The 14,248-nt window shown below is 43.7% G+C and overlaps 1 protein-coding gene across 1 annotated transcript in view; it reads right to left on the minus strand.

Annotated features, from left to right (window-relative positions):
- Nucleotides 1-13,372, minus strand: part of LOC122407737 (serine/threonine-protein kinase 17B-like) — an 81,311-nt gene extending 67,939 nt beyond the window's left edge. Inside the window, exon 1 of the mRNA XM_043414151.1 lies at nucleotides 12,558-13,372. Within this exon, the coding sequence (XP_043270086.1) occupies nucleotides 12,558-12,691 (134 nt within the window). The 5' untranslated portion in view covers nucleotides 12,692-13,372. The remainder of the gene's footprint in view (nucleotides 1-12,557) is intronic.
- Between the last annotated feature and the right edge of the window lie 876 nt (nucleotides 13,373-14,248).

Here is a 14,248-nt window from a genome sequence, read left to right on the forward strand (position 1 = left end):
TTCGTCCACGGCATGATCCTCGTAGCCTACCACGCTTTAAAAAACGACGAAAACCTCCGGAGTTTGCATGAATCAGAATGTGTGGAAGAAAGAAAATTTCAGTTTAATCGTGAGAGCGAAAAATCCTTAAAAACATCATTTCAAATATGTTTTTGGAGTTTTTAGATTACAAATTCATGAAACAACAACCCATTCGAATGATTAGAAATGATAAAATAAACATTCTCAGGCAAAATCGATCGAACTTTCTTCTTCATTTCGTCGAGTTCGAGCGTCGTTTCACAATCCAGAAAAAAAGCTTCGAAACGGAAGAAGAAAATGAATAATTCGAAAATGGCCTTGATCGCAGAGCCAATAAATCGTAACGGTAGTTCTCGATGAAAGCGGAAGCATGGGATAAGGAACGGGGGCTATTTATAAGGATTTTAAGTACGTGTCTGGTTGAAACAGGACCGGAAGTCTGTTTACATGGAACCCTGGCGAACGTCGTTTCGAGTCTTATGAATGGGAAGCTCTCTTAAAATACTGAGCATAACCCCCGCCCCCCGTCGCTCTTTCGCTCGGGTCAAAATACTCTCGGGAGTCCCGTATAATATTTTCTATGCGTGGGCGTCCCCGAATAAAACTGTGCTCGTTCTCACTATCTTGATTATTGCTTGTACGTGACCGTGGCAAAGAGGAGAACAACGAGAACGCCGTGGAGAAGGTTCGCGTGTGCGTTGCACTTTGACACTGAATGAGAGCGCGTGGAATGCGGAAACGAGAATAAATGTTTTCAAACATTTTCATTCCACTCTTTCGTTTATAATTCAATGATAAATACACCATCGCTCGCGCAATAAAATCGAGTCCCAAGCTGCGATATTCATTCATATGCAAAGAATGTTGAAAATTTATAAACAACTTTGGAGGAGCGAAGTCTAATTGGACGGATGTCATTGATGGCGTCGAGGCTTTTGAATAATCTCAGAAAATTAGCGTTATTTTTATCCGATGGGATTCGATTAATGCGGATTGAATAACACAAATCTACAAAAAAATGTTGTTTGTCCTCAAGTTCATTTCATGATTTTGTCCTTAATTGTGCACAAAAAAGAAGAAAAAATATCCTTGTTTCATATAAAGCTTGCTTTTGTTATAATTATAATAATAATACTCATTTTCATGTTTTCATGAGAATTCTAATGAATTTTTATGAAAATGGCACTCGAGTGATAAATAATAATCAGGTGTTTTGTGCAAGCAGGGAACATAGATTTACATGAAACAGCAGGGCTCGTGTTCATTTTGAATAATTTTCCACTTTTTTGTAAGCAAGTTTAATAGTTTAAATGAATCAAAATAATACAAATTTATATTTGTACGGTTTTATACGATGCTGAAGTTTGCAACGTCGGAGAGTAACGAAATTAACGAAAACAACATTTGAAATTCGCCAATTTTTGATTTCACGAATCACTGAGTAACTACGAATTGTAAGTCAGGCAGGTAACACAGAATTGGGGATTTACTGGAATTGTTGGAGAGTATTTTCAGATCATTTCGTTGGACTGCAACGTCGCAAACTTCAGTGTCATAGTTTTATTATAAAATAAACACTGAAATTACTGATTTTCAAAAATATCGTTCAAACGTTTTCCTCAATACGAGAGTAAACTTTTTCATGCCTTGTAATTTTTCTTCGTTCAAATATCACGCAATCTACCAAAACTTCATCCTCAAATGTCAATGACAAATTTTGTGGTGTGTAATCCATCGATAATTCGGTCGAATGAAGTAACGGCTAATTGCGGTTGTAAAGGGCATCCCCGGATGTGGTCAGATGTCATTGATCACTTTAATTGAGAAAAGGAATTTCGACGATGCTCATCATTCACCCGGAGATCAAATTTAGTGAGAATTTTCATTAAAAAATCGGAATTTCAATGAACCTTCGAATCGATCGACCCGCTGCGAGTCTCGATCGTAAATGACTCGAGATTTATTTCTCCTCGGTGAGGAGCGAATGGGATAAAAGTTTGTTGGAGCATAGGCTAAACCAGAAGAAAAGTCGTGCCGACAAACAATGGAGAGTCTGACCTCCGCGTTGTGTTTGGGTGCAGAGCCTCCAGCTAAGTCGTGATCCATAGATCACTGCGATCTCAAATGATCCAGTTTTCTATGAGCTCTTTCCTTTCTCGATAATCCTCATTCGCTACGAGAGCCTCGATCCTCTTTCAGCTTCCTCTCTCCGCTAGCGATCGTTGACCTTCGACACGCACATTTGACAGTGGATCGCACTAATCGACGATAATTAAGTCACGAGTCTTCGTCTTTTCGAATGATGTAATAAATTATCAAATCGGATTCTTCAACCTCACAGATCAACCCCAACCCAGAAGGCACGTCATTTTCGAAGCCAAGAATTCCAGGAAAACGTTCATTCCAGCTTTCCTCATTCATCCGATCAAAAAATGTAGCAACTCATTTTTCGTTTTTGTTTCCTTTCCACATACGTTTCTCGTTCGGAGAGCCAGAGAATAATTTTCATTTTTCTATCTTACGTTGCCATTCACCCACGGGAGACTTCACGATTTCACGATCTAGATTACAAGCCTAATAAATATAGATATGCACATTTAATTCGTGAGTTCACGATTTCTTGGCTTCGTTGTTGTTATTTTTTTTTTCTTTTTTTCTTCTTTTTTCTCGATAAAGACGACTCTCCCAAGATCCTCCGGCTCCATTGCTTTTTCATTCTCGTTTATTTTCTGCTGTTGCTGCTGCTGCAGCTATCCGTTGAGCTTTGATACCGGGGAGGAGCGGAAACTCTGCGGCTACTCTCGATCGGTATCCCGGAAGTGAATGCGAAGAGTTCTCCGGCCGACCTCCCTATACGTGAGCACTGTTATTAACAACTCGTATTTTTAAATCAATGTCTCTCTTACTCCGCACGTTTTATAGTCTCGAACCTACACTGCGCGCACGCTCATACACGCGGGGATACACAGACGTGGAGAGAGTTTGTTGCTCGTACGTTATAACGCGAAGAGCTCTGTGTACCTTCGGAATTCCTATTCCAATGAATTATGAACCTAGCGAGATTCGTAATCGCAACCCTCGTAAACGAGCGCGCTATCGCGTTTGAGATAAACGCCGAGATCTTTCGTGCTTTATCGGACTTTTACCTATTTGCAGATGTCTGCGGGCCATTTCGTTTGGCAATCGAAATGAAACGTTGGAATATTTGGGTTTTCATCGAAAAATACCGAAACCTTCGATCGATTTTATTCGCATTTCGTAAACGTCTTTAAGGTAAATCATGCTCGTGTAGGATCGTATTTTATAGGTGTCTAAATTGGCTCGATTTTTCTTCCTAAATATATTATCGCTCTTAATTAATGTCAGAGTTATTTATTCAAAATTGTAAATACACTTTTCCAACTTATTTTTTCGCGAATTAAATTACAAGCCATTAATTAATCGGGGATCGCAAAGAGAGCGCAAACAGAAAATGCAAAAGGAAATGGATAAAAAAAAAAGTTTTAACAAAAAGACAGAAGGCTGTGACAGGAAGGGCCAAGCCAAGAAGAAACAATATGCTGAAATAAGCAAATGTGACGTTACGATTGCTCATTTCACTAATTTCGTTCAATCTTTAACGTCTTTATTGCTAATAAGACGATCGTCTTGAATTGTTTCCCAGACTTTACTTTTATACTTCATTGCAATCTTGTGCGTTTTTCGTAAACTTCGTAAGAAGCGTTCACTCGTTATATGGAAAGATAAACGATTTTTTATGCACAGTCCCTGTGTGTTTTTTTTTCATATTTAAAGACGTTTATCTAAATAACCAATAAGACGAACCCTTTAAAATTTGATATGCGTGTCAGTCGACTAGCCAGTTAAATTCTGTGTAAATTTCAAGACTTCCTTAAGAAAATTGTTTCGTGCATGAACTACCTTAAGCATCATTAAAAATATTTTTTTCTCGATGGATTTTGACGTCAAAATCGATGGGGAAGCAGCGATCGAATTTAAAATGTGGAATTCTATCGTGGGGGGATAGCAAACGAAATTGCTTTATTTCCGTGTAATTTGAGACTCGCTGAAGTTTGTCCTGGTATCGCAGGCCGTGTCGTTATCGTTGAACTGATCCGTGTGTTGAAACTTGAGCGCAGTGGGGTGAAAACAAAGAAAAAAAGTGTATAAAACTCGTAGGTATTACAAATTTAGTAAAATCATTTGAAATTCAAATCGTCGTGAATTAACGAGGCCGTGAGCTCGAAAATGCATCGTTCATCGGGCTCTTTTGTTCGCGCGGTCAGATGTCGCATGGCTGAGTGATACAAATTTTTCTTATCGTCGTTCCGAATACCTAACGACGATAATTTTGCGACGCAGAGAATCGAGCACGTCTCGGGAGGTGAAGAGCACAAGGAGAAAAGGAGGACGAGAAGTGGGAAGAAGCACGCGTGCGGGGCTCTCTTTGTTGGATTTCGGATCGCGAGAGATTTCGCGAAGAAAGTATTTACGGACAAAACAGCGTATGACCCAAATGAGACAACATCCATAAATCTTGCTCCTTTTCATTCTCTCTGTCCCCAAGAATAATGGATTAATTGATGAAACTCTTTGTTTACTTTGCCCGATCGATTCTCTTCCGTCCGAAAACAGAAAACTTCGAGAGCTCCTCCATTATTCCTCTCAATTTGTCAGCCTGAATTTTTTTGAAATACGACAAATTTCAAAGCTTTTTTCGTTCACTAAGGTATCCCCGATCGACGTTTTCTCCTCCACGCGTCTCTGCTTCGCTCCGACGTTTATAGAGATACCGTTGTGTATTCTTCTCTCAAGCCTTTTTTTCGCCATGTAAAAGTGGAGCATTGTTATGTTAAGCGAATAAGCGTGTCGTTGTACACAGCACAGGCGAAAAGGTATTGCAAGGATCTCTCGGAAGAATTGTGAGCGTGGCGGAGCTGAACGAAAAAGGCGAGTTCCTGTGTCTTCATTTTCCCTCTCTTTCTCTCTCTCTCTGCTTCTTCCCCCAGCCAGCATCTTGTTTCTTGGGTTATAGCTACGAGCCCCCCCTTATTTTCAGGTCCGTTCCCTTAGCCCTGTTTCCCCGAGGCGAGACGGTCCGAAATCGTTGCTGGGTTTTTCGTGGCAGAATCCTCGAGAGCAAAGAAAGGCTAACAGCTGTTGAGGCTGCGAGAGTCGGAGTGCGAGTGGCCCTGGCTCGCAGCTGCGTCGGGGACGTCGAAGAAAACTCGGTTCTCTTACCTCCGGCTCTGTCGTTCTCTGGAATTCCGACAAACAGGAAAGCTTATTCGTTTTATTTATTTTCACGCGACTGCATTGCACTGCGAAAAGGAAAGGAGATATCTCCGAGGTCTGGTGTCGACGGCCTGTAAACAAATGAGCCTTCGAAACTCATCGCCGATGTCATCGAGACCGTAAAAAACGTGCTGCTCAAGCAAAAGCCCGAAATTTCTCGCCTCCGTAGAGAAAATGAGGAAGGAAAGGAGGCTCCCAGGGGTCAGTGGATTTCTGGCCTATAAAGACAGAAGCCCGTGGAAACGAGTGCGGAAGTTTGACGCCGCGAGAGCGAATGAAGGAGAAAGAGATGTGTGCGACGATAATTTAAAATCGCGAGACGCCCGCTCCATGATGGAAGACGCGAGAGCTCAATTCGCGCCGCGGGGCGTGTAATTTTCATCAGATCGTTAGAACTGAAGGAGACGCTTCGATTAGAAGCGATGCGGAAAAACGCTCCGGAGAAAAGTAAGGATCGGAGGACGAAGAGAGGCTCGAAGCGGAGAGCGAGCGAGAAAGGTTGAGGTCGAGGCGAGACCTCGATTCTGAAGGAGCTTGCGGCTCTTGCTTGATCGTGAGAGGAGTCTCATACGCGAACGTTTGCTACATCATTGCAGCCGGAGGTTTTTCTCCTCGTTAGCACCGACCGAACGCCGTCAGCGATCTTTGTGTGTACGGAGAAGAGCAGCCCGGCATGGGACAATGGGGCAAAATGGTCCGGGTCGGAAACATCGTTGGCGGAAGGGCGGGACCTTGCATCAGCGATCGAAAGCATCGGCTGACAAGAACTTCACGATTTCAACGTCCCGAAGACTCAGCGAGCGATTTTTTAATACAACTTTTTGGTACAAACAAAAATTTACGAGTTTTTTAGCAATCTTCGTCTCATTTCGCCCCAGCCTCCCCTCCGGCTTTGCAGAGCTGGATATGCATCCGTGGCTTCAGCGAGAGCACGGAGCTCCTTTTCCCTCGAGGTCACCCACGAGTTCTCGTGCGGTGTTGAACGAGGAACGCAGCACGAGGACGACGACTAAGTCGTCGTCGAGATCGAGCTCTCTCGCTAATTACACCAAAACTTTTTACCGTTATTTTCTCAATGGTAAACACACGCACGCGCACTTTAACCAATTGCTGAAGATTCTCGATCTAAATGCAACTTGCCTGCTGCTCGTCGCTCCGCTCCGCAGCTCGACGTTTGTCTGTGTCGAGCTGACATAATTAAATCATTTTTGAAGATTCTTCATTATTTATTCGACTTTTCAGGGTCTCGTTAACTAATTGGTCGTTTTATCTAATCGGAGATAAAAATTATTATCAAGCGGACTAATCCGTGGACAAATTCGTGTAGATTTTTATGTGCCGCTCCAAGCTTTATAGGACAACGGGCCTCGAAAGTTGAATTTCCTGGCTGCCGAGTACAGGCGTCCTCGCATGTCAAGGCCATTCGGTTCCGCTAATGACGGGAAAAGGATGTGGAGGAGCAATTAAAAAGTGACTTTCAGATCGAGTTTTTAGTGTGGCTGCGCATGCACACAAGCAGAGTGTACGCAGGTCACGGTTTTTTCAGTCCGGAAACTCCGCTCATCGCTCTGTACCGTTAAAATGATCGATCCGAGTGGATCGAGTGTCTCTAATCGCATAACGGTCGCTGGCGAATCGATAAATCACGGGAGCTGAAAATTCGTCGAGAATTCAAATCGCGTCAGCGTATATTTGTTGATTCAAGCATTTCCGCGCAACGAAAAATCGAAATTTTTCTATTCTGTGGGAATAAAATTCTCGATGAAACTTTTCATTATGAATATTCCCATTTTCGAGGTTTCGATTCAAATGCCTGTTATTTTCAGGTGGGAGAGCGCGAGGAAGCGAATAACGGCACCGAGCCAGACCGCCGAGGAAAATGGAGTTTGCCAGGTGTCGCGGGAATCGAGGAAGATTCTCATCTCAATTTCCTGCCTCTAGGAACCACTAGGAAAGAGAAAGGAGGAAGCTTCATCGACAGGAACTCATTTCCTCCAACATTTCCTAAAAAGCATGGACCAACAGAGATTTACGTGGGCGTGGGCGTTTCTAGGTTGAACGAAAGGGCCCACGACCTTGGGCCTCTCGAATTTAGGGCACAATTTTTCATCCCATTGTTGTGCGTGACCGAGAAAAAAAAATTATCGAATCTCGTTCCACGAGCACCTTCGACGAAAACTCATTTTTTCAATAATTTTACTTCGATCCGGTGTAATAAAAATGAATTGGAAGGAAATCCCATTGGATACGAACAGGATTATATCCTCTACATTTTTAAATTGAATTTTGGATGAAAAATCGAGGCGATGTCGAAAAGGGAATGACATTTTTGTACTCGTTTACGCTGCACGTCCATACGAATTGAGGGGGGCTCCTGCTTTAGGAAGTCAAAAAAATCGATCGTTTTTAGGAACGTTTTTAGGGTAGACGAAAATATAACTCATCGTAGCTGAGAAATTTCGACAATTAGACATCGAGCATAAATCACGCACAAATTAGTATTTCTCAAATTAAAACAATGTTTTTGTACTCTTGGAATATCCTTAAAACTATACTGAAAAGTTTGCTATGGTGAGTTATTTCCGTCTATCCAAAAACGTTCTCGAAAAAAATCGATTTTTTTTACTTCTTAAAGCAGAACCCCCTTAACATATGTTAATTGACGTACAAGTTAAAAGTACACTCAACGAAAATGTATTTATTTAGGTATAAGTTTTGCGTGGGTACGACCCCGACTGAGACATTCGATATCGTAGTGATAAATATTTGTCTGTGCAAGGCCTTTCGATGTAATATTACACGAAGATTTCTCGTGCGCTGAATATGTGCGTGTATTTGTGTACAATGATTTTATTCGTGTCGAGGGAACTCTTAGCTTCGAATTTCCCTTCTACGTTTCTCGTCCTCGTGCGCCCGGTGTGCCTTTCCTTCGTGATCTCTCGACGCGACTCCCCCGCAATAAAAACAATCAAGCGTGACAGTGCCGCCGAGTATTTCTCGCAATTATTTGCCCGGTTCTCGATAATAATAACGTTCATGTTAATGGCGAAAAGGAAGAGAGCATTGGAAGCGCTGCGGAGCTCTTGGCACCGTTGTTTTCTCGTGGCCAGGCCAACTCGAGTGAATTTTCAAATCTGAAATATTGCGAGCTCGAAGCTTCGTGAATTTCTGAAGAGAAAAGTCCTCAGAGACTTTTCATTTGGACGCTCCTCTGTCGAGATATCGATCACTTTGTATTCGCCCAATAGCTGCGAAGGATGGACGGACTGGGGCGGAGCGAGCGGGCCACGCCCACACTCGGTATCAGCACGCCGATTGGCGATCGCCGATCGATCAATATTTCAGAAACGGCGCATCGGAGAAAAAAAATGTTCAATACTTTTCTACTCAGAATCTCAGGATCTATCGATCTGCCGGGGCTCAAACAAAAATATCCAAATTTTCGGTTTCTCCAAATCGATTTCTCAGAGCATCGAGAATCGGAGGAAGAGAGCGAGTCCCTTCAACTTTCAGGGTCATCGAGCTCTTCCTATATTTCTAGAAAAAAAAATCGAAACGAGTTTCCCCCTCCCCGATGTTTTCGAGCTCGGGTGTACTCATTACAGTATTTACAGTACTGTAATTTTGGACGCTCGAAAAAAAGAGTGGTTCCGCGATGTTTGGGAGCGAGCAGCACTCTCATCGATCTCACCTTTTTTTTTCTATCCTCATATTTCTTTTTCTCATGCTTCATTAACAACGTTTAGCTACTTCAGTTGAATCTCTAGTAAGTAATGGTAAATACGATGCTCCGAGGAATGGATTTTTCGGAGGGCCGAAAAACTGTTAAGTGTGGTACAAAGTACCCGAACGAAGAACGAATTGAATTTTGTATCTCCTGCTTTCTTGGTTTCCAGGCACACCAATCCGAGGGAAACGAGTGATTTTTTCGTCGTTGAATGGACTCTTCGTCACGAGTTTTTTTCAACGCGCTTGACCAAGCAAACGTTCGTTAATCGCAGGTGAAAAAAACGCGTTTTTCAATCTCACGTCCTCGTGGCCACAGCGAGAAACTTTTTTCAAAACCTTCCTTTTTTTCTTGGCTAATTAATTTTTTGTCATTCGCGTGTATTCTTCGTGTATCGGGATATAAATATCGCGTTGCAAGCGCATACCAGACGTGCTCCGAATGGCCCGCCCGGCTCGACTCTATTTTTGTCCCCCGTAAGAGAAACTCCCTCCGCCTTTTCCTCCTCTTTATAGCTCTCGCTCGATGTTTCTACGATGAAAAGTTGTATGGCAGCGGCTTATCGAAGCTCCGGTGACAGACTCGAAAGATTCTTGAATAAACATTGAGACGAACAAGTACGTGGGGAAATGAATTTCAGGGTCGATTAAGCCGGGAATCAAAAGAGCAATGAAAAAACGCTCTTGAACGTGACTCTCGTTAGAGGATTGTGTGCAAGCACGTGGCGAATCGTGTCGATCACGTAGAAATGATTTTTCATTCACTCTCGCCCCACGGACGAGAAACTATCGTACGATCGCTTATTTACGTTCCGCAAATGAGGCTCGAGGAGGCCAAACTTCTGTAGCCATAATATTTATAAGTCGATCATTTCTTGTTCGATTATTTTGCCATGTGTTTGCGTGCCTCGGTGTCGTTGTCGATGCGGCATACCGAGAGAGACCTCGGCCAGGATAATCAAGTAGCATTGGGATAATGTTACATTCCAGCTGAGTCTCGCCGTGCTCTGTCGCACGATCGAGAATTTCATTTGAAAAAATTCTTTCTATTTGATCCTAGCTGTTGATAGTAACGATCGTGAAACGAGGCACGTTCGAGAGAGCGAATTTAAGCGTTTCTTCGAGAGCTCGTTGACATGGAGTCCTCAAAAACGGGCAATTTTTCGGCAGTTTTACACTTTTAAAGTCCCTGCTTTGTTTCGAGATTCCACAAATATTCGTGCTCCAAAAAACCTTGGGAATCGACCCCTCTCATTATTCCCAGTCTCCCGTAAGCCTGCACCGCGATTCATTTAGAAAAATCCTCGATCGAAGTCGACCCTTCCCACCGATTTCCGACTCCCCTCGTCGTTGGAAAGGAGAGACCAGCAAGTAAATAAAAAAGATTAAGTGCCACAGGAATAAATAAATAAATGAGAATAAAATCCGGGCTGGTTAAGCACGTTTACCGTGATCTGGGACTCGAGCAATGGATCACGATCCCCGACCTGCATAAACGATAGATTACCGATCGCGAGCGACGGAGAAAGCTATAGGAAATGTTGGCCAACGCTCGGGACCAGCAGGGAGCAAGAAAGAAACAAAAATCCTCGTTCAAGAGGGGGACGTGGATACTCTTATGTGTGATGGCTCACACAGCATCGGTATCCATTGTTTTAATTACATCCTGATCTTGAGATCGATCGAAAGGAGATACCGAGAGCGAGTTTCGCACGTTTCGTAACAATCGATTGAAAATTTCATTCAATTAAAACACTGTTAATATATTTAGATCGATTTATTCCAATGATTCAATTAGTCGGGCTCAATCATTCGGTAGTAACGATCAATTAACGAGATTCACGCAATTATTTATAGGGAATTTACACGTTTTGGAATTTATTTATCCCAATTTATTGGACGATCCAATTGGCTTTAATGATTTCATTGCCACTCCGATCGTTAACCGACATCGCTGAAGGTTTTTTCTATATTTTTATGCTTTTTTCGTTCCCTTTCATCGTCTTAGGAAGAAATGTTTGAACAAACGTTCGAACGTCAAATCGTGAGCGTGCTGCTCGTTTTTTTCAGAAAAATTCTTCCCCTCGGTCGATGCTTTCAGCGCAGCTTATTATTTTGCCCGTGAACCTGAGAGATCGACGAACTCTCTCGATAGAACGTACGCGATCGAGGGACGCCGAAGCTTTCGGAAGACTGTTCGGAAGCCTCGCGTTTAAATTAATTTTAGAAACGAGGCATCAGGGCACCTCCGTCTCGTATCTTCTCGATCGTCTCAGCACCCAGCGTTTGACAAGGTCCATGACCTTGCTCCATCGGGACTAATGTGAGGGCGAATTTTGAACAACTTCGAGGAGGAAGGTCCAACGAAAATTTCAGGAATTTAATAATATTTACGAGTTGAAGTTTCGAGCTGATAACGCTCATAAAAAACGCATTAATTTTGACACGAAATTGACGTTTTCGAATTCGAGAAAAAGTTCAATCGAAGAGGTCGGCAAGGAACATCACGCCGAGCGAAAAGTCTCTCGACCTCGATCTCGCGCCGACGAGCTCGAGAACTCACACGCACACGCATACATTTACCAAAGAAACTTTCTTTATTCGGGAGGAACTGGAAGAGACCCGCCGCCGAACACTCCCGATTTTCTGAGCCTGCTCGCCCATCTTTTTTCTTCTTACCATTCGTTTTATTCTTTCGAACCGTTCATTTTGCAGTTTGCATCAAAAAACTGGCACGACTTTTCAACTTTTTATTGCATTCGTTTTCGCGTCCGTTTCGACCGCATCGATATTTCGGAGTACACTTTTAAGGATTTACTCCAAAATTCGTTTTCGCCAAGATTTGTCACGAAATTACTGAGAAACTGTGAATTTGTCTCGGTTTTATCATGCTAAACGAGCAAACGAGAACACGCGGCAGGAAGTGACGCGCAACATTGATTTTTCGAGGCGAAAAGTGCTCCGAAAATGTCTCAGAAGCTCATAAGTGAAAAAAAAAAAAACAAATTTCCATGATTCTGCTCTGGATGGAGGATAAAATTGAAGGAGGCAAGTCGAGCCGGAAGTTCGTACAGCGTCGGCATGGCAAAGTGAAGTTTGCAGTGGGGACAACAAAAGAGTGCCGAGACAGGCCGATTCCTCGACCTCGCGAGGTCAATTCGAGATCAGGACGTCGGCGGATGAAACTCTATCGCAGAAATGTGATCGACGATAAACTCGGCGTAGGAATTGTGTGCTGGCAAGGAGAAAGAAGATTTTGGAGAATCTTCTTCGATCGAACGACTCCGCATGAGTGAAGAAATGCAGCGAATCGTTTTCAGGAATCGGAAAAAACAATCAAAGCGAGCGAAATCATTTTCCGAAGGATCAGAATAAATAGGCAAGAATAACGAAAGAAAAAACGAAAAAAATCGAGAGAAAAACGAGAAAAATTGTCTCAACACGAGGGCTAGAAGACAAAGAATTTAGACAAAGTGTATTGGCGAGGCTGACGAAGCGGCGAGCGGGCGACTTACCGTGCGAAAGGCTGTTCCTCGACCTCGTACAGTTCCTCGAGGGTCTGTTTTGAAAGAAGCCTCTCCAGTCTCTCGGGCGTGGGAGCGAGATGTCCCGGTATGCTGGTAGTCTCGAACAAGCGATCAGCAGTCATGGCTGTTTTTATTATTTATTTATTTCCAATGATTATTTCAATGAGACGATTGATAAACAGAATATTTCGAGGGGGGGTTCGAAATATGGATTTGAACTTGGTGGACACGTTTGGATAACACAGAAATCGTCGAATAAAATAATCCCAAATTGAGCACTGAGTAACGACGACACGTTTGGTTCGTTTTGCTTTTATCGAACTCCTCGGAGGCGCACGTTCTACTCAGCAAAGACGAATGAGCAACGAAAAGATGGGGCAAAACTCCGAGTTTTAATTTAATTATTTTTTTTCATCTCAAACTACGATTGAAACAAGGGGGCTTGAGATTCAGCGTAAAAAACGGAGCACCACGTCACTTTTACACGCGTTAACAAGCAACTTGGAGTTACACATTATTCCAAAGGATCGATAGACTGACTCGATTTGACGGAATTCTTCATCCATTCATCGTCGCGAGTACGTCGCGAAGTTCGCGCGCGGTACCAATTCCGAGCGTATTTACTATCGATTCGTCATAAATTTGTATTTCAATGTGTTCCCTTTATAATTTCAATATTTCTCGGGAAACGATCCGGTCGACTTTGAAAGCCGAAATTAATCCCGAGCGTGCTTAAACACGATGCGGAAAAGCACAAGCACGCGTTCTCGCGCTATGCTGCGACACACACGCGACAACTCCCACTGGCGGTTGACCAACAATTGAACGGTGCACCGCTCTTCGCTCAACGGCTTTGCCCCACCACGTCATCCCGGAGCCCCCGGTAGTGGTGAACGCTCTGCCCCCACCCTCTCGCCCCCCAGACGCGAGCGGTTGCAGAGGGAGAGCTTTCCCCTACCGCATTTCACTCGGTCTCACTCGGCCGCGCTCCTCAGACGTCGCCGATTTCTCGCGCGATCTTCGCTTTGACAGCCGAGCCCCTCCGGAAATTCCCGAGCCCCGTCTCTCCTCACAGCACCCACAATTCACGTTGAGAGACCGGCAAGCGCGAGCGCGGCCAGACCGCGCCGAGATGTCCTCGCGTTCGGAGCTCCGTGCAGCGCTTTGTCGCGAAAACCAAGTCCACAAAAGACCGAGTTTCTCCCCTTTTTTCTCCTCTCAAGGATCCTCGAGGATTTTATTTCCTAGCTGCGAGGAGCAACGGACGCGTCGATCAATCACGATTTTTCAACGCTTCGAGCAACCACCGTTTCGCAAATCCAAAGAGGATTCAACATTCTAGCCACTTTATAAATCCGCAATTAATATTTCTAGGGATGCTGCAAAACGAAAGATTAAGTCTCCCCACCGAGCCCCGCCTGGGCAAGGTTCGCGGAATGGGTTTAAAAAAACGATTATCTGGACCAAGACATGCTGAGAAATCCTGTATATCGGACGAATCTGAAATACGAGGCATGATCCTGAGCAAGGAAAAGGGGAGGGAGGTTAAATTTTCCGCTTTATCGTTTCGGCGAAAGGTGTCGGAGATAGCCTCGGCCGGGGGGGGGGGGGGGGGGAGATATGGGGCATATAGTAGTATTGAGATTAAGGAGAGTGGCGAAGAAACTCTCGCCGTATAG

Source organism: Venturia canescens, chromosome 3, assembly GCF_019457755.1.
Source record: "Venturia canescens isolate UGA chromosome 3, ASM1945775v1, whole genome shotgun sequence".
Lineage (NCBI taxonomy): Eukaryota > Metazoa > Arthropoda > Insecta > Hymenoptera > Ichneumonidae > Venturia > Venturia canescens.